This window comes from Sceloporus occidentalis, unplaced genomic scaffold (assembly GCF_023333645.1).
Source record: "Sceloporus occidentalis isolate IW3139 unplaced genomic scaffold, rSceOcc1.0.p SCAF_14, whole genome shotgun sequence".
In the NCBI taxonomy this organism is placed as follows: Eukaryota; Metazoa; Chordata; class Lepidosauria; order Squamata; family Phrynosomatidae; genus Sceloporus; species Sceloporus occidentalis.
In genome coordinates this window covers 7,921,848-7,941,650 of record NW_028316994.1, presented here as the reverse complement: position 1 = coordinate 7,941,650, position 19,803 = coordinate 7,921,848, and the positions used below count along the sequence as shown (strand labels likewise).

General features: G+C 42.5%; 2 protein-coding genes across 4 annotated transcripts; both read right to left on the bottom strand.

Annotated features, from left to right (window-relative positions):
* Nucleotides 1–918: 918 nt before the first annotated feature.
* ZNF784 (zinc finger protein 784) lies at nt 919–14,187 on the bottom strand. 3 transcript variants are annotated; one of them, XM_089480620.1, is made up of 3 exons: nt 14,107–14,187; nt 11,484–11,743; nt 919–4,210 (listed from the first exon to the last, which is right to left on the bottom strand). In XM_089480620.1, exons 2-3 carry the CDS (start codon nt 11,527–11,529, stop codon nt 2,172–2,174), a joined length of 2,085 nt encoding a protein of 694 aa, XP_089336746.1. In that variant the 5' UTR covers nt 11,530–11,743; nt 14,107–14,187; the 3' UTR covers nt 919–2,171. The 3 variants fall into 3 exon arrangements, with proteins under 3 accessions (XP_089336746.1, XP_089336748.1, XP_089336749.1); XM_089480622.1 differs by lacking the exon at nt 14,107–14,187 and adding an exon at nt 7,771–7,838 and having other exon boundaries at nt 11,484–11,512; XM_089480623.1 differs by lacking the exons at nt 11,484–11,743; nt 14,107–14,187 and adding an exon at nt 9,503–9,586.
* ZNF581 (zinc finger protein 581) lies at nt 13,590–19,733 on the bottom strand. Its single transcript, XM_089480634.1, has 2 exons — nt 19,513–19,733; nt 13,590–16,357 (listed from the first exon to the last, which is right to left on the bottom strand). The coding sequence occupies exon 2, from the start codon at nt 16,318–16,320 to the stop codon at nt 15,565–15,567; it is 756 nt and encodes a 251-aa protein (XP_089336760.1). The 5' UTR covers nt 16,321–16,357; nt 19,513–19,733; the 3' UTR covers nt 13,590–15,564.
* Nucleotides 19,734–19,803: the final 70 nt, after the last annotated feature.

Here is a 19,803-nt window from a genome sequence, read left to right as displayed (position 1 = left end):
TGTGATAAATCTGATTCTTCCTCCACAGACATAGGGGTTTACTATATACCAGGCCTGGTTATTTTTCTGTCTAGCTGAATATTGTCTACCTGACTGGCAGGACTTCCTTGACATCCCTTTAACTGGAGATGCCTGGGATAGAAATTGGGACTTTCTACATGTAAAGCATGCATTCTTGTCACTGAGCCATTTTTTCCTCTGGGGTTCTTCCTGGCAGTTGAAGATGTAAGATTACATCATGCAGAACAGTTGCATTTGGCGTTCTCTTAACTTGTTCAAGTCCCTTCTCTGTGTGAAGGCATGATTAATACCTAGAAAATTTACATGACGTAGTAAGAGTTCCTTTACGCTTACACATTTTTAGCCCTTATAAACATCTCTTAATTTTGAGGGAATTGCCTTTTTAAAAATGTGCATGATCTTTCTTTACAGACCATAAGTACAGATAATAAAGTACTCTTTGGGGGGGGAGGGAGTTCAGTGTACAGGTTGAAACTAGAGATGTGGAATTCTGGGTAGGTTATGAATAATGAGACCAGTGAAACGCACACAGCTCTGCTAATACTATCAATTTGTTTTGCATATTGCAAAAAGGCCATAAAAGGCCAATCTTAGAAAAGACCACAGAGATCTTGAAGGGCTTATATTTCATGATGAGGAAAGGAGAAATTGGAATGTAAATATCTTTCAAAAACATGTAGTATAATAGCAAGTAGTGTAAGAAATGTTTTGGATGGCCCATGCCATGCTCCTCCTACCTATTTTTTCCATTAGGATTATATGAAAATTTACCAGCATTTGGCATGAAACTTTAAAAAAAATATTTGGGTTTGAAAGACACAATGTCAAGAATCATTTGCTCGTAAACAGTGAATTTTGAAAACATTTTATTTCTGACTTTGGATATTTGCTGCAAATATTTACAAGATTCTCTGAAGCCTCTTTTCTGTAGTCCTTTCCTTTTAACTTGCTCTATTGCTAACATAACATTAACACTTTTTCTTTACTTGCTTCTTTCATCAAATACATTTTTAAAATATCAGGTTAAATTTATCCTCCTGAGGGTGGGGCCATGTTTAAAAACTTATGTATATTGGTTGCTATGAGTCAAACCATCTGTATTCTGTTTTTTGTTGGGGATGTGTGTGTTAAGACTTAATTGTCTGCCAACACAGGCAAAAGTTGGTGTCAATAGCACAATCTTATACATGTCCAACCAACTAATTCCTACTCGGTTCAGTAGGCATGTAACCTCATTCATGTTAGAGTACAATCCACCTAAATTACACACATTAAGCAAATTTGCCCATGAAATTCATTTCATATATTTTTCTTCTGCTAGCGATGGGAAGGGGGCACATACCCATACAAGGCACTGACTACTAGAAAGTCTGCACAGCTTCTCCATCTGCTGCAGAAATCTCACCAGGCATTAGCCACACAGCTGCAGTCTTCCCTTTATTGACTCTGTCCAGTTCTAACACCTACCCAGAAGAAAGAGATTTGGTTCAGCGATAACTCTAAAGCAACATCCTAGCAACCATAAACCATAACTCAGTCCAGAACATAATGCCAAGCCATGGTTTAGTGTTACATAAATGGTTGAGGTTTACATATTCCCTCATCTCACTGCCTGTTGCCAATGTCTCCTATATTTCCTGGTTCTTTGCAAAGTATGGTTTGGACAAACCTTTGTTTATTCGCCAACTATAATTTGAAATAATGGTTTGATTGCTGTCTCCAGGGATGGTTTTTCAAATAATCTCCCATTTGCCAAGAATGAAGAAATGCTGAGGGACTGTAATGTCTCTTTAAAACCAATTTTTATTACAGCTGTAGTGTATTTAGCTGTAGAGAGTATTCACTATGCTCTTACTGGTATTTGTGAAGCAGTACATTTATCATCTTGAGCCTTATCAGCACATGATTCTGCTTTATAGTAACCTTCACAACTGGCATTACAGGAAGGAGCGCACAAGCCTATGGTTTGCTCATGAAATGCCAAACCATAGCTTGGCATTACATCAAAACCACACCATAGGAGTTAGCAACTAACTCTTTTCAAAAATGAGAAATATTGTCAGGATACTGATATTGTCAGCAGTAGTAACAGAAGTACCCCCAGTTGCACTGTTCCATTTCCCAATGGAAGACTTGTTCCTTTGAAAATATCAGTGTGGCTTGGCGCTCCATAGATCTTTCACTATTGCTTTATTACTGTGTCTTGTACCCTCCTGCCCATGAAGCCGGCGATGCTTGGCAAAATTAGAAGAATTATTGAAACGTCTGAAGCAAACAGCACACTCAAAGGGTTTCTCTCCAGTGTGCAGTCGCCTGTGAGTAACCAGGGCTGAGCTCTGAGTGAACCGCTTGCCACAGACACTGCAACCGAAAGGCCGTTCGCCTGTGTGCACCCGAAGATGCTCTTTCAGATCTGTGGCCCGACGAAACTGCTTGGGGCATGCAAAGCACATGAAGGGTTTGGAATCTAATGCTGACATGGAGTGCTGATCATAGGTCTCAGGGTCTTGAAAAGGAAAGCTAGGGGCTGAACCATCTTCCCAATGCTGAAAGGTGCTTCTAAACTGGTGGTGTGAATGGTTACTGGGGGATATAGAAATATTGCATGGCAAGGAATATGGTTCGGGGCTGTCAGGTTGCCAGGGAGATGTGGTGATAGGTATGTCTAAGGCAGAACATTCCTCAAATTCATCCTTTTCTTTCATTATCCTAATATTTGGTTCTTCCCAGGCCAAAACATTGCTCCCAGTGGGGCAAGTCCAGGAAGACACTTTTGGTATGTCAGCATTAATCTTCCCTGGGCTGCCTACTTGGAAGTCCATCCATTTCTCTTTGTTGGTGCCACCACCTTGTGTTAGCTCTCCAGACTGACCAGGTTTTTTTTGTTTTCGGCCATTGGCAGCATCTCCACAACTGCCATTTTGCCTCATCTCCAAGATACTGACATCCCTGTTTGGATTCGGTCCACTGAGATGGCTCTCCTGTGTACCATTTTGCCTCAGGTTTGCACTAATACCCTCTCCTCTGCTATGCTTCAGTCCTTTGAGGTAGCCTCCATTTGGCCTCCTTACTAAATAGCCCCTGATTTGGCTTTCTTGACCCTGTTTGTCGCCATCAACTAACAAAAGTCCATTTCCCCAACTGCTACCATGTAGCTGTAATTTATCATTGTAGCTCTCGGCTAGTTGCTTCTGTTCTCCTTGAGTGTGGCTTCCACCTGCTTTATTTTGCCTCATGACTTTAGTGTGATTTTCACTACTAACGTCCCTCAGTGGTTGGAAGCTGTGGCCATTTTCAGTCACCCCTGAGCCAGGGCTACAGTTCCCATTTTCTCCCAGGCAACTAACATGCCTTTTGCCATCTCCTGTCTGACTCAGACTCTTAAAACCAATACATTCATAGTTATTTTGCCTCATTTGATGGCTACTATCATCTTGCTTTAGTCCTATTCCTTTGAAATGGCCCACACTGTCATTAGGTTGCCTTAAGCCACTACCACAGCTGCTATTTGGGCTTATCCTGTTATTGCAATGACTATCTTGCCTCCCCTTGGGGTCTTGTTTCCTCTTGTTCTCACTATGCCTCACTTCTTTGACCATCTGACAGCCATTTTGTCCTTCCACCAGCTGGCTCTGCTTCTTCCCAAGAAGGAGGTCACGATCTTTCTCATCATCCCCTTTATTATTGTAACCAAACAGTTGGCCGTGGATGCGCTGATGCTTCCGGAAGTTAGAGCCATTGTTGAAAGACTTGAAGCAGACACCACAGCAGAAGGGCCGCTCGCCAGTGTGAATGCGCATGTGGCCAGAAAGCACTGAGCTCTGAGTAAAACGTTTGCCACAAATGCCACATCCATACGGCCTTTCACCTGTATGGACGCGCTCATGGTCACGCCGGTCTGAGGCCCTCTTGAAGCGCTTGGGGCAGAAGGAGCAGCTGTAGGGCCTCTCTGCGGGGAGGGCCAGGACCTCTGGGGTGCCAAGCAACCAACTCCGAGGCTCTAAAACAAAGCTTTTGCACCCTTGGCATTGTGGAAGTTGTCCCTTGGATTCAGTAAGGGTTGGCAAGTCCTCCTGGCAAAAGGGGCAGACGGAAGGTATTATTGGCCCTGTCTCTTCTTTCACTTTAACCAGTTCTATCTCCATCAGTAGGTCCACACCAGCAAGGTGCAACCTCGCAGTATCTGCCCCTGGAGAAAACAGAAAAAAGAAACATGTAAATAGAGGGGGAAAGGGTGGATTTAATAGAACAAAATCCAGTAAGCAGTGCTCCAGTTATAGAGGGAATCAGGAAGCCACAAACCTCTCTTACATAGTAGTTTTGCAAGGCACCTTTGAGACTAACTAAAAAAAAGAAACTCATAGCATGAGCTTTTGTAGACTTCATTGTTACAAGAGTCCGAGATTCCGCCTTCAGAGTCTGAGAGCTCTGGTGCCACAACAAACTACAAATCCCAGGATGCCATAAAATGGAACCATGACAGTTAAAGTGGTGTCAAACTGGATTATTTCTGCAGTGCGGATGCAGTCTTGGTGAAAGAGACGTCATAGGATAAATTTTCATAGACTTGGTCTATTTCCTCCGATGCATGGATGTGGTACCTGGCATCTAAGGGCCAAAACACATTGCAGAAATAATCCAATTTGACACCACTTTAACTGCCCTGGCTCAATGCTAGGGAATTCTGGGAACTGCAGTTTTGTGAGACATTTAGCCTTCTCTGTCACGCAAAGTGGGAAGACACTGAACTCTTATGGAATCAGAGGGTATCAAAGAGATTCCACCTGAACATTAGGAGGAACTTCCTGACAGTAAGGGCTGTTCGACAGTGGAATGCACTTCCTCGGAAGGTGATAGAGTCTCCTTCCTTGGAGGTCTTTAAACAGAGGCTGGATGGCCATCTGTCAGGGATGCTTTGATTTGGATTTCCTGCATGGCAGGGGGTTGGACTGGATGGCCCTAGTGGTCTCTTCCAACTCTACGATTCTATGATTCTATGATTCTATGGTGATATGTGAATTTTAGGTCATTTGCCCTCCCATAATTCAAGTACCCATGTTGTTTTTAAAGCATTTCTATTGAATTATATCATGCCTTTCCATCCAAAAACAACCAAGGTGGCCAACAGTAAAACACAAGAACAATATCACTTTAGCCAAATTGCTAGGGTCGGTCAAGAACAACCCCCAGAAGGGAAACGCAGCAGTTAAGATCAGTCAGGCAAATGCTTGGTGGAACAGGTATGTCTTTAAGCCGGTATATGCCTTTTCTGACCCAGTAGTTCCGATTCACCTTAGGGATAGCATAAGAAATGGCTGGAAGGCACACAACAACAAACTTCTATCCAGTGCCAATAACAACACTGGGGGTTAGGGGACTGTTTCCAGTGGTGAAGGATGTGGAGGGATGAAATCAAACTAGATCGATAAAACATCTGAATGAAATTGCCACAGACAGGATCACAGTTGCACCATTACAAAAAGTAACACTCTTAGAATATGTATGTCACCTGGTTATACACCACTGATATCTAATTGCTGGATATAAAATGAATTACTAATGGCTCGCAATTCTAATCAGTAACACTTGGTTAAACTTGAGATAATTATAGCAGCTATTGCTACCTAAATTGTTATAGAGGATCACAATAGCAAAACTATATTAAAAAAGTCTCACATTATCATACCACATTCATGGACAGATTCCTAGATTCTTACACAGAATTCAAATCACTGAGGAGGTCAAAACTCCTGTCAGAAACATCCACTAAACTGGAAAGCCATCAATAATAGCTACTACCATCTAGACTTTGCCAACTTGCTCCCCAGGCAATCCAAACTAACCGAGCTTCCAGTCACAGAAGCAGTATATATTAAAATGTGACTCAGGACAAAATACAAGCTAAGGACCATCATCCTAAAGCCTGGGGTAGAATTCAGATACATAACCATGTTAGTCTGGAATATCAGTATGCAGGAAAGGGATGTTGTGGCACCTTTGGCTGCATTGTGTTGCACAGAGAGGCGGGATATAAATAATAATAATAATAATAATAATAATAATTATTATTATTATTATTATTATTATTATTATCTGCACTGCAGAAATAATCCAATTTGACACCAAATGTGAAGTTGAAGGCTTTCACGGCCGGCATCCATAGTTTTTTGTGGGTTTCTCAGGCTTTGTGGCCATGTTCTAGAAGAGTTTATTCCTGATGTTTCGCCAACATCTGTGGCTGGCATCTTTAGAGAATTTCTCTGAAGATGCCAGCCACAGATGTCGGCGAAATGTCAGGAATAAACTCTTCTAGAACATGGCCACAAAGCCTGACACCAAATGTTTAGCTTTAACTGACATGGCTCAATGCTATGGAATTCTGGGATTTGTAGTTTTATGAGACATTTCACTTTCAATGTCCAAGAGCTCTGGTGTCAGAACAAACTACAGATCCCAGGATACCATAAGATGGAATCATGACAGTTAAGATGTGTCAAACTGGATTATTTCTGCAGTGTGGATGCAGCCTCAGTGAGAGACAGAAGTTGCAGCATAAGCATTCACAGACTTGGGTTTATTTCCTCAGATGCTTGGTTTGAATTGGTACCTGACATCTAAGGAAGTAGACCAAGTCTACAAAAGCTTATGTTACAACGTCTTTCACTCATTTAGGAGATTATTGCACTGCCCTTTTTCATCCTTCCCTCCTGACCTACCCATGGGCTGAAACCTCTTAACCACAGGTTTTATTGCACACCTCTGTGCCTGGGTCAGAGGTGCTCCTTACCCGATCTGGATTTCTCTGGCACTTTTTGAAAGAACAGGAATTTCCTGTTCTTTGAAAAGTACAGGAGAAGTCTGGATCAGGTACAGGGTGCCATGATTGGGTACAGGATGCCTGTGAACAGCATCCACTTGTCTAGATGGGTTTTCTGTATGGTCCAGCAAGGCTATACCCACTCTTCTGCCTTATATCAGGCCTCACCTTTGAGCCGTCCCTCCCACTAAGAGATCACTGGTCCACCAGTCCCTTAGTCTACTCCATCTAAGCTCTGCATACTGGTTTTTCAGTTCCCATCGCAAGTTCCTAAACGCCTCCCCATAACCTAGCCAGCTCCCAACTCTGCATACCCTGACTTCATTGGGGACCCTCCCTTCCCTCTATGGGCATCAAAGATTTGAACCCTGTTTCCTTCCACCAAACAACTGGCCCAGTTTATCAATCCCAGGGGCATCACTAGAGCGTGTGTGAACCACACCAGGTGACACCACTGTTCCCAATGGAAACAGGCTGTAGCATTCACCTGTGTCCCTTTAAAACGCTGGAGCTTAGCAGAAAAGTCGTTGTGAGTGGGGCAAGGCTCAGTGGAAGGAGAAAGAAGAGAGAGACCTTGGGTTGTTTTTGTTTTAATTTTAAATTAAAATTAATGTTTACATTTTAATTTTTTAAATATTAAAAATTGTTATACAATTTTCTTTTAAAACGCCATGCCTTACCAAATTTTCACTTCAACCACATGAAACTATGTACACATAAATACATTTAGACTGTACAGTTGATATGGTAGTCGAAAGGTCTAATTTTAATTTTGCTAGCTGTTTATGTCACAACTATTACCACTACATTCAGAAACATAAGGGAATAATGATTTATGTAGGGGCATCACTAGGAGGGTGCAATGGATGCAGAACACACCAGGTGAAACCCTAAGGAGGGGGGATGACACCACTGCTCCCCAGAACACTTACCTTTTGGCAGCAATGGACTATGGCGTTCACCTGCATTCACTGGATGGCTCTTGTGGTCTCTTCCAACTCTATGATTTTAAGAGATGGTATGAGTGGGGGAAATGCTCAGTGGGAGGAGAAAGGAGAGGCCCCGGGTTTTTTTTAATTAAAATTTAATTTAAAAAAAATTAAAACTTTTTCCAGCATAGAGTAGTGGTTTGAGCATTGGACTATGACTGGAAACTAGGGCTTGAATCCCACCTCGGCCATGTAAACCCACTGGGTGACCCTGGGCAAGTCATACTCTCTCAGCCTCAAAGGATGGCAATGGCAAACCCCCTCTGAAGAAACTTATCAAGAAAACCCCATGATAAGTTAGCCTTAGGTTTGTCATATGTCAGAAGTGACTTGAAGGCATACAACAACAACAATTCAAAACTCTTTTAAATTTTTCTTTAAAAACCTTACCTCTTACCAAATTTTCACTATCATTACACGAAATCACGCACACATAAATACATTTAGGCTGTGCATGAAACCCACTGGTTGGCTTTGGACAAGTCACACTCTCTCAACCTCAGAGGATGGCAATGGGAAACCCTCTCTGAAAGAACGTGCCAAGAATACCCCATGATAGGTTCACCTTAGGGTCGGAAATGGCATGAAGGCACACAGCAACAATAGGGTAGTTTAAAGGTCTAATTCTAACGGTGCCAGTGCTTTATGTCACAACAATTGCCCCGACATTCAGTGATATAAGGGAATTATGATTTATAGGAGTGAATACAAAAAAGACATGATGGGAGGAGGATGTAGGGATGAAACCATGAATTATTCCACCAGGTGACACCAACCCTAGTGATGCCACAGATCAATCCCACAAAGATCTGCTTGTCCTGCCCAGAATCCAGGGTGACCAGATGTCCTCACCACCAAGGAACACAAGGCGCCTCAAAATGTAGGGCATCCCAGACAAAATGGAGGACACTACCATATTAAAGCCAGAAACACTCATATAAATGTAAATCCATGCTTCTTCGACCTGCTCTGAATGGGAGAGCCTTTTGGAATCCCTCCTGGACAGAAGGCTGAAATGGAGGACATGTCCTGGAAACAGTCCAGAAAAAATGTAGAGCACTGCAATATAAAAGCCCAAGATACTCAGGTCCAAAACACATTGCAGAAATAACCCAGTCTGGAGATTACTTGAGCCTCCCTGGCTCAATGGGAATTCTGGCAACTGTAGCTTTGTGAGCCATTGAGCCTTCCTGGCCAGAGAGCCCTGGGGCCACAATACAATTCCCAGGATTCCCTAGCAGTACTGAGCCAGGGCAAGGATTCTTGCTGCAGTGTGTTTTGGACTTCATATAAATGTGAATCCCTGCTTCTCAGTTCAAAATGGGAGGACCTTTGGGCATTCCTCCTGGGCAGAAGGCTGCAATGGAGGCCAGGTCCTGGAAAAGGAGGACGTGTCTGGCCACCCTGAGCAGAGGGAGAACAATAGCCCGAAGCCAGGCAAGCCTTGCAAAACGAGAAAGCTCTAGCCTGGGAGCAAAAGAAAAAGCACTGGAGAGGGAGGGATGGGTGGTCTCCTTCTATTTGGGATCCCCAATGCAAGCCCAGCCAATGCTGCTCCTGATCCACTTCTCTTTGTTGCCTTGTCCGTCACCCTTGCCATGCGAGCCCCTGGTTCAATGCACTGCACCCAACCCTTCTCCCTTTCCCCAGATCCTCATCCCGAGTGGATCCCCACCTGGATCTGTTCCTGGATCCAGTCCGGCACCGAGATCTCCTCCTTTCCAACTTCCTTCAAAGGGAGACGATGCAGTTGGAGCAAACTCCCTTCCTCCTCCTCCTCTCCATTCTCCTCCCTGATGCCAGCCTCCCCTTTAAGTGCATCCCAAAAAGGGCATTAAAGGCAACCGAGAAGCGGCTGCCTCTCTCCTGTTTTTGTCTGCCGTCAAAAAGGCGAGCTAAACAACTTTTCTTCCCCCCCCCCCCCCAGATTAAAGATACAGCCAGCCCTGTAAAGTTGGGAAAGTCAAAGAGAAACAAGGGGGGTTGGATGCCAGAGAGGAGGATGCTGTGATTGAATTGAGTTGAAATGGTTTTTAGTGGAGCAATCCATCAGGATAAGTGAGATCAAAAGAATGCTTTCTGCAGTTCAAAAAAGAGCTAAAGGGAAGGCTGGTTTGATTTTTTAAAATGGTACTTGCATCAGTATCCCTAAAGACCTGTTTCTGTCTCATCTATCTATCTAGACTTGTATCTATCTCATCTATTTACCTATCTATCTGGACCTGTATCTATCTATTATCTATCTAGAACAGTATGTATCACTCATCTATGTATCTTTCTAGACCTGCATCTATCTCATCTATTTATCTATCTAGACCTGTATATGTCTCACATCTCTCTCTCTCTCTCTCTCTCATCTACCTAATCTCATCTCATCTGAGTGTATTTTAATGGCTTTATAGTATTGTACTGTAACTGTTGGTTTTATGTCTTTTCTTGTTGAATTGTGTTTTGTTTTTTAACATGTTGTACCCTGCCTTGAGGAGAGGCAGTAAAGAACTAAAAATTAATTATTATTATTATTATTATTATTATTATTATTATCATCATCATTATTATTTTGTCCTTGAATGGAGTGTTCTTTTTAAGGATATCATTTCCATCTTTGCTGCACATTGTGTGTGCGTTGTGTGCTTTCAAGTTGTTTCTGACTTACAGCAAGCCTAAGACAAAATTCTTACAAGGTTTCCTTTCAGAGGGGGCTTGCCCTTGCCTTGTTCTGAAGCTGAGAGTGTGTGACTCACCCAGTGGGTTTTCATAGCCAAGTGGGGATTCATACACTGCTCTCCAGAGCCATAGTCTAATGTTCAAACTGCTGGTTCTCACAGTGCCACCATCTAAAGTTGATGGCTGTTGTGCCTAAGTAGCTGAGGAAGTGGCTATACAGTCAGCACTCCATATCCAGGATGTCTTATCCATGGATTTAAGCATCCATGGCTTAAACATATTTTTAAAAATATAAATTCCAAAAAGCAAACCTTGATTTTGCCATTTTATATAATGGACACCATTTTACTATGCCAGGGTATCTAATGGGACTTGAGCATCCACAGATTTTGTTATCCATGGCGGGTCCTGGAAACAAACCCCAGTGGATACCAAAGGCCCACTGTAGATGCTAAATAGGGGTATTTTGCTGAAGAATGGAAAACAACCTATAAGGGAGAAAAATTGCAACAACAACATTTTTATGCACTGAGTAGTTCTCATTCTATGAACATACAGAATAAAGATTCCAATTTTGCACCTGTCAGAATAATGACAGCAATGGAGACAATATGCTTTTAAAAAAGGCAGGGCTTGGAAAGTTATTTTTTTAAGTAATTAAATCATGTTACATATGAATGTGCTTGAAAAGTTACTCACTGTGGCACTGAAACCCACAGCAATGAATCTCAGTTGATGTCCCTACACCAATTGATCTTTCCTAACTTATCCTACTTCGCAGGGTTTTTCTGAAGATAAAATGGAGAGAAGAACCCAGAGCTCCTTGGCAAACAGAAAGGGATTTTTTAAAAAGTAAGACACAAGTTAAATCAAACACTCTGTTCTTTCTCCTTCTATTATTGTTGTTGTTTACCAAATGAGAGGGGAGGATTTATTTCCTCCCCTTGACTGATCCTCAAACTGAAAAAAATCAGGGTGATTGTAGGTACCTTTATTCAGCTGTGTCCCAAATGTGCTCAATAAAGCTTCTTCCATGCTCAGCGTGGTTAGGATTGCAGTCACCAATTTCCCGTTTTATCAATATGGAGAAAACAATGAAAAGAGGCAAAAACAGGTCTTTTGAATTTTCTCTGCAATTAAATGCTTAAAAAGAGTGGTGCGGGAGAGCTGTACAATGCCATCCACTCGCCTTCGTTTGAATACTCATTTTCCAAGGTTCATAGGTTGTCGTCAAATTTTAAGTTTTATTCTGTAAAAATTAAATAATGAGAAATATATGTAATAACAGTAAAATTATCAGTTTCAATAAAAATATCCCCCCCCCCAAAAAAAAAAACCAAATTTAAAAGAATAAGTACAACTTGATCAAAATTACTCTCTTCCACAAGAGAGAGTAACAACCCAAACTTCCCAGGTAAAATAAGGAACTAGGGCTCTCATTTTATGTTCCTGGAAAATGTTCCCTGTCGTCACCAGATGCACAGAGTGACTTGGTTAGTGATCAAAAGGAAAGCAGATCCTAGGTTCAGAGGTCCTGCCTTTAGTCATCTTGCAGAGGAATTAACAAGATGAAATTCATGAGGCCACTCAAGAACAGTTCCATGCGTTATGCAGCAGGTACCACATGTCCTCAAGCACCAATATATATGCCAGAATTTCATCTGTGTATATACCAAAAGACCCCCTCCCACCTGCTAGAGCAAGGTCATAAATCCATTAACATTTAACCCATTAGATTAAAATGCTTTAGATTACATAAAGCCCATCTATTGGCAATACTGGCTAGGATTCAAGGGAGCTGTAGTTCAAAGCATCTCAAAGGCAACAGGTTGCCTATCCCACAGTCGCATCTGTAATCATTTGTCTCTCTGGAATAGAGAAGCATGGTGTCTTTTGACTCAACAGCTGTATGCAGTTTTTGACTCAACAATGTATGCAGTTTTTCAAGAGGCAGAATCTAGCAATTCCAAAACTGTCGGCATTCATCCCAACAACTCATCCCCAGATGTTTCTAGACCTCAGGGTTGAACAGTTGTTTACAAACGTATAAGCAGATCTTGGGGCGTAGGGAACCATGGTCAGATCTATGATCTGTATAACCTTCCTAAATGCTCCACTTGTGTTGATGTACCGCTACAACCTTGTGGATTGTTCTACCCCATGTTAAAAAAATAAAAATACATTATTATTTTCCCCCCTAAAAATCTGTATGTTAGGCTTCAGCAAAGGGCATGTGACTGATAGTGCTGATGCAAAATTAATGCAATACACATACATTGCTAATGTGCATGTTTTGACTGTTAAATAATCTGATACTGTATATATCTGTCTGGATTATTCTGGTGCATAAAAGTAATTTAATCGATGTCCTTAACTTTTTCCTTCAATGACGCCTTTCTGTAGGAAGCTACATTATACCAGGCCATACCATTGATTCATACCACTGTATATTATCAACACTCATTGGCTCTGTCTCCATAGTTTCAGGTAGGAGTGTTTCACAGACTTAATCTGGGACATACAGAATTCAAACTGTGACCTTTTATCACTGAGCTTCAACTCTTCTTTTTTCCTTTTTCCTCCCAATAATCAAAGCAATCAATTGACATCCAGTATCTACTGTAAAGTCCTTGCACCCTCCAACTGTCCAGATTTGTCAGGGAGGGGACCACTTAATCCTTTGCCATCCCATTTTCAGCTGCTTTTAAAACTTTCTCTCTCCTCCTATCACATTCCCCTTTGTTATCAGCTTACTTCAGTTGCTGCAAACTGAGTTCAAAGTGCAAAAGTGGTTTGCACTCAGTTAACTCAGGAGGGGGAAAGGAGGGGATGGAATAAAATCTTGCTCTTCTCAAATAGGCTCAGGCAGAAGCAAACTGCTGCAGCCTCTCCTAGCTTGTGTGTTTTTCCTCAGTATTGTTTGCCATCTTGACAACACTCTGATGTTGCTTGGTCCTACGTGTCCCAGTTTTAATCTGTGAAAAGTTGGAAGGGTATACCCATGCTGCATATTTTAGATACTCAAAAGACTGTTCTCAGTGCAAAGAACTCACTTTGAATCAATGGCTTTCCATCCTCTCAAGAGATCTACAAGATGGCAGTAACACAGCATCACTTTATTTGTGTAGTACACAAAGATGAACCAAATCTCCAGAGAATGGTTTTTAGTTTAAAAAAGAAAAAGAAGATTCACATAGATCAGCGTCCGCACTAAATATGAAGTAGAGGAAACATGATCCTGGGATCTCCCTAGCAAGCTTTGGAGGTACCAGTCTATCTGGCCCCTTGGAACACATGCCTGTATATCAGTTTCTCCTGCTTCTTTTCCTTCATCCAACCCATTATTTCCCAGCTGTAAACAGAGACATCTGATGCTTGTTCAATATTGTAGGAAACCACATTGTCCCATCATCTATTTTACTCCCATAGCTAAAAGGGAGGGATGAAGGCAAAGGTATTTGAGGGTGGTTTGGTTTGGTTTGCAATAGAGCTGAGGTTTTAATACTCCTCCTCCCTATTCCCCTTTGTTCTCTCACAAGCACACAGATGATGGCCAACAATTACTTGGAAAGCTGTCTGAATAAACAAGACCTGATAACAAGACAGATGCACCTAGGTACAGATCTTGTTTGGAGACTGGAGTAGCGTCAGAGGTAGCAGCAGCATCTTTCTGAAGGAATGTAGAATCACATTTTTTTCACTGGAAAAGTAAATGATTTCAAATTAAGACAGTTAAGATCTAAGAGTTGGGAAATATCCCTATCCCATCTTTAAGTGCCCCCACTCTTCACCCAATAATTTATGTTTTTTAATCAGGAAAAGGTGCTAAACCACAGATACAAATCAGCTATAACCAGCATAACCAATTGTGTGGAATGCCATGAATTACAGACCATGAACACTGGGGTGAGGAGGACAGTACATCCCACCCCATCATATATTTCAGCCAATATATTTCATGTAGCCTTTATATTACCACTTTTGCAAAAGGCTGTCACGTTGTTTATTTTACAGAGACAATAATTTAGGGACAAACTATTGCTGAGGTGGGATCAGTGGATTTAAAGTTGGAGGTCCCATTCTGTATCAGGCTAGCATACTCAGCGCTACCAACTAAGACAACTGCAGCACACGGAAAATGATGGATCAATATCTGCCAAATCCAGTTGGGAATTTTAAATAAAATACTATGCCAAAATAAAGAGAGTCATCCTCATTTTCCCCCCAGTGTAATAACCCTTTGCCTCCGAATCAACTGCAACATAATCCATAGAGCACATTTTTCTACAATGGGTACACTCAAGTTTTCTATCAAGCCAATGTCCCCCATGCTGTGTTTGTGGGTCAGTGTGTATATGAAAGAAATGGAAGCTTCTAGATAGATATCAAAGCTAGGTCTACCAATGAGAAAGAGGGTTATTAATAACAGGCAGTGGAGGAGTATGTCCATGCCATACATGCCGGGTCTAGGCAAGGTCTGTTGGATTCTCCCTACCAATCATCATGAAACGAGACAAGAGGTTTCCCCCAGTATATTGTGGCAAAGTTAGATGCTAGTAGGTTCTGCTCTCTGGGAAATGATGGGAAATGACAGGCCAATGTATTCATGCTAGATCTGTGTGGCCTTCAGGGGTAGTGATAACAGGGGACAAAGCAGGAGGGAACAGATCTTCCTACCAGGCAATGAGGAGCATAGGCAGGCAGGATAGACTAAGCATTTCTATAAAAGGGTGGTAAACCAGTCTTCATGCCAGGTTCAACTTGGCATGAGAAGACAAGAGGTGTCCATGTTAGGACATAGCAAGCTGGCCCTTGCATGGCAGATATTTTGTGGTATAGCTGGGTGTGAGTTTCTCCATTCCACATTTTGTTTTTCATGGAACCTGTCAATCACTGGTCTGAGAGATGTGGGAGTATCAGATTCATTAGTGACGGGCAGAAACATGAAGGCTAGGATTACCGCAGAATGCATGCATGTTAGCAGGGCCTGGACAGCAGATTTCTATGGCCTGGGTAGGTTTTTACACCAGTTTTTTGTAGCACAAGTTATGTCCCGCAAAAGATCAGTCTCTATGCTGTGGGAAGCAGCTGCAGGCGGTGCTTCCGGCGAATGTGCCTCTGGAGGGTGTTGCGTTCGCCAAAGCGCATGTGGCATGCCTCACACTGGTAAGGCCTCTCGCCTGTGTGGACCCGTTGGTGATGCGAGAGCTCCCCAGAATCCCGGAAGCTGCGTTGGCAGATAGGGCACTGGTGGGGCTTCCGGCCCGAATGGGTATACTTGTGGCGCTCCAGGTGGGACGTGCGCTTGAAGGCTTTGCCACATGCCCGACAGACGTGGGGCTTACTTTCCGAGTGAGTGATGCTGTGTCGCTGCAGATAAGACAGGTATTCAAATGTCCGCGAACACACAGGGCAGCTGTACACCTTCCGCAAGGAGCTCCCACTCCCTCCTTCATTGCCTCCTGCCGCTCCCACCCCCTCTTCCACCAGCACAGTGTAGGGAAGCCCTTGACTGTCAATCAACAAGTAGCGCCCCAGTCGAGAGGATTCTCCTTGTTCCACCCCCACCGACCCTCCAGAAATGTGGGCTCTCTTGCCTGCTCCTGGCAGCCCATTCAAACCCTGAATGAGGGCACTTCCAGGAGAAGGAACTGGTGGGCGAGAGAGTTTAGGAGGCAACATTTGGACATCCTCTCCTTCATCTCCTATCTCCAACTTGATGGGCTGACCCACATCGCTAGCAGGTTCTTGCAGACAGGGGCGTCCCACAGTTTCTGGTGTTCTATGTAGATCTCCGACAGACTTGGAATGTCTCTGCAGCTCCATGAGTTTCTTCTTATTCCCTCAGGGTGGAATCCTGAGTCTGCAATTTGAACACAAAGTACATTCGTTGGCCAGAAGAAAACAACAGTTCAGTAGGTATATCCAGACAAACTTTTAAAGCCATAATTAAGTTGGGCTCCCAGCTAATTAAAGAACTATATCTAATTAATCACCTGCTTTTTAATCATTCAGTTAATCAGTGTAAGAAAAATTAGCATTTTACCAACACCCAACATAATTGGCCTTTTGAGGTGTTGAAGATAGTCCTAACATAACTTGTAATTAAATGCAGGAAAGCTAACACTTCTTATGAGAAGGAAAGTAATTTTGAATATTTTCTTGTTTTAGTAATACATAAGTGGCAAAACGTGTGTCTTCAAGTCATTTATGACTTATGCTGACCCTATCACAGGGTTTTCTGGGACTGAGAGTATGTGATTCACCCAAGATTACCCAGTAATTTTCCATGGCTGAGCAGGGAATTGAACCCTGATCTCCAAAGTTGTAGTCCAATGCTCAAACCACTGCACCACGTGGCAAAATGTGTGTATTGTGTCCATTCAAATAGTTTCCCATTTATGGTGACCCTAAGGCAAATCTATCATGGGGTTTTCTTGGCAAGATTTGTTCAGAGTAGGTTTGCCACTGCCTTCCCCAGAGAACAGCATGTGACTTGTCCAAGATCACCCAGAATCAAACTCTGACCCACACAATATAAACAGCTGAATCCCTGTCTGTCAACTCTACCAATTATGAATGGCTCCACTGATGTATCAAGAGGCAGTGTGATCTTATGCCTTTTTGCTTGAAAGTAAGACCTGCTCTTTTCAATTTAGTTTTCTAAACACACTTATTTGGCAATGATTGATATTTTTTGAAAAATCAATTACTTTTCTACCCTACCTCTTCTCCAGTGAGTTCTAGATAGTGTACATGGCTGTCCTTCTTCCACTTTAACCTAATAAAGTAGATTAGGTTATGAAAGAATTACTGACTCCAGGGATCCCTGTAAATGAGTTCCATCACTCAATGTGGACTAGAACCTGGATTGCCCAAATTACAGTTCAACACTCTAACCAAAATCCAACTGAGCAATCATAGGACTGGTCTGCAAAAATGTAGCTGATTAATTTACAAATGCAGCTAATTTGCAGTCTCAAATTAGCTGCAGTTCTCGGCTCAGTTAATAAAGAACAGGCCCTGTTGGACACAGTAGAATTGACTTCTGAGTCAGCACACACTGCTTTAGAAATAATGTACGTTACCTAAACGTGGAGAATTCACACATGGTGAGCTCCAGATAAGAAAGTATCTCAACCACCATGAAATTATCAATTTGCCCTTGTTCCCCTTCCTTTTGCAGTGTGGTTCAGCAGAACTCTGAGAATGGTTCAGTAACTGCAGGAAATGCAGCACTCAGCAGTTAAGTTGCTGAGTGGGATGGTTTAACAAGTGCATCTTATAGGCTTGCTGAAAGGACTGCAGTTGCTACCAGGCCAGGTTTGAGAAAAGGCTATTAATATATAAGATCCTTTGCAACCTGGAACCTGATTCTCGGAAGGGACATTTTCTCTGCTATAAACCTGCCTGTTCACTGTAATGTATAGGTTAACTGGACATGCAGATTTGGTGGCCACCAGGGCAAGGGCCTTCTATGTTGTAACATCTTACCTTTGGAATTCAGTAAGATATGTACCAGTCCTGATGTTGTTTTAGCACCTGTTAAGTTTTTATTTGTTTAATCAAACATTTGCTGATTTTAATATCTAGATCAGTGAGATACTCATTTTTATTGTGGATTTTTGTACTTGCCTTTTAATTTAAGTGTTATTCAAGGAAGGCTGTACACTGCCCTAGGATTTTGTTAATGGAGAGCAGTGCATATGCATTTTAAATTAAATAATAAATGAAATCTGTATAGGCATTACCTATGACAGGGAGTAAAAATGTTTTATGTTCCCAACCAAAGCGAAGACTCCTGGCAAAACTTCTAAAGACCTCCACAAATTTTCTGTTGTCTTTGATCTTGGAAATGCAACCTTAGTCGTCATCATCTTTTTGAATGACAGCCCAATTTGTTAAACAGAAATTGCCCTCTGTAGCAGTCTGTAATACAGAAGCCAGCAATAACAGAAGAGAAGGAAAGCAAAGGATCTGGAAGAAAATAAGCTAGGAGGCCAGAGCATGCTAACATCGTGAAACTTCATCTGTAGAGTAGGGGTCAGGAACTTTGGACCTCCAGGTGTTTGATCTACAACTCCCATCACCTCCAACCGCAATGGCTAAAGGTAAAAGGTCAAGGGATTTGTAGTCCAAAACATGTGGAGATCAAAATGTCCCCTACCCATGCTCTGCAGAAAGGGACACGTGACTTTAATGTGTAGCAGAATCTCAAAAGCAAGGGTGGGACAGACTGAGAAAACAAGTAAAATATTATGCTGAAATCTAGGGATATGGTATCTATAGAGTTGTTGCATAGGTTAATACCAAAAAGTTGACCTAAGATTATTTCCAGGTGATGCCTTTGGGAGGTTTACTAAGCAAAGCTTGAGGGCCATTGTGCTCCTCCTATTGTTTTTCCCTACAAATCTGATGTGCAGGGATACATTGCTCCAGAACATGAAAGTTATAGAATCATAGAATCATAGAATCACAGAATCATAGAGTTGGAAGAGACCGCAAGGGCCATCCAGTCCAACCCCCTGCCATGCAGGAAATACAAATCAAAGTATCCCCGACAGATGGCCATCCAGCCTCCGTTTGAAGACCTCCAAGGAGGGAGACTCCACTACACTCCAAGTTAAATTTAGCTATGTCGTTACAAGGAAGGGATTGCATAGGCACAATTGGGATGGAAAAGCTTTGGATGAATGGAACTAAGAAAAGGTAAATAATCTTGGTACGGTGCACAAGTGTGTCTGAGAGGACCCCCACTTTTGGAATGCACCCACTGCCCCATGTATGATCTAACATCTCTCCCAACTGAGTGTGGAGAAGGTACTGACATGCCAGATATGGCATCCCTTTCATGAATGTATGCAACACCTTTTCAACATTCCTAGAGACTTACACATAGCCTGAGGGACTGGCACTGAAATTCTCCAGAAAGATCTTGGCACATGCCCATGCCACTGCCTCTAACAATTCACATCATCTCTCACATGCAGAACCGATTCACCCCGGCCCCAAACTTACCCAGCTTGGGCAGCGTTCCAATGTCTCAGCTCTCATTCCGGCACCAAAGGCGAGTCGTTACCCAGAATGTGCCCTTTGCTACCATCTTGGGAGTGAAGTATACAGGAATGTCCAGGTCAAGGTCCTCTGGCCAGCAATCCAAGGTAGCAGCTCAACTGGCAGAAGGTGGCAAGAATCCAAGCGAAGCACTCAGTGGTGCCAATCTGGGGCGCATGTCGGAGTATGAATGGCAGCATGTGGCCCAAGTCCAAAGTTACCATGAAGAAGGAAAAGGAAGAGGAGGAAGGGATT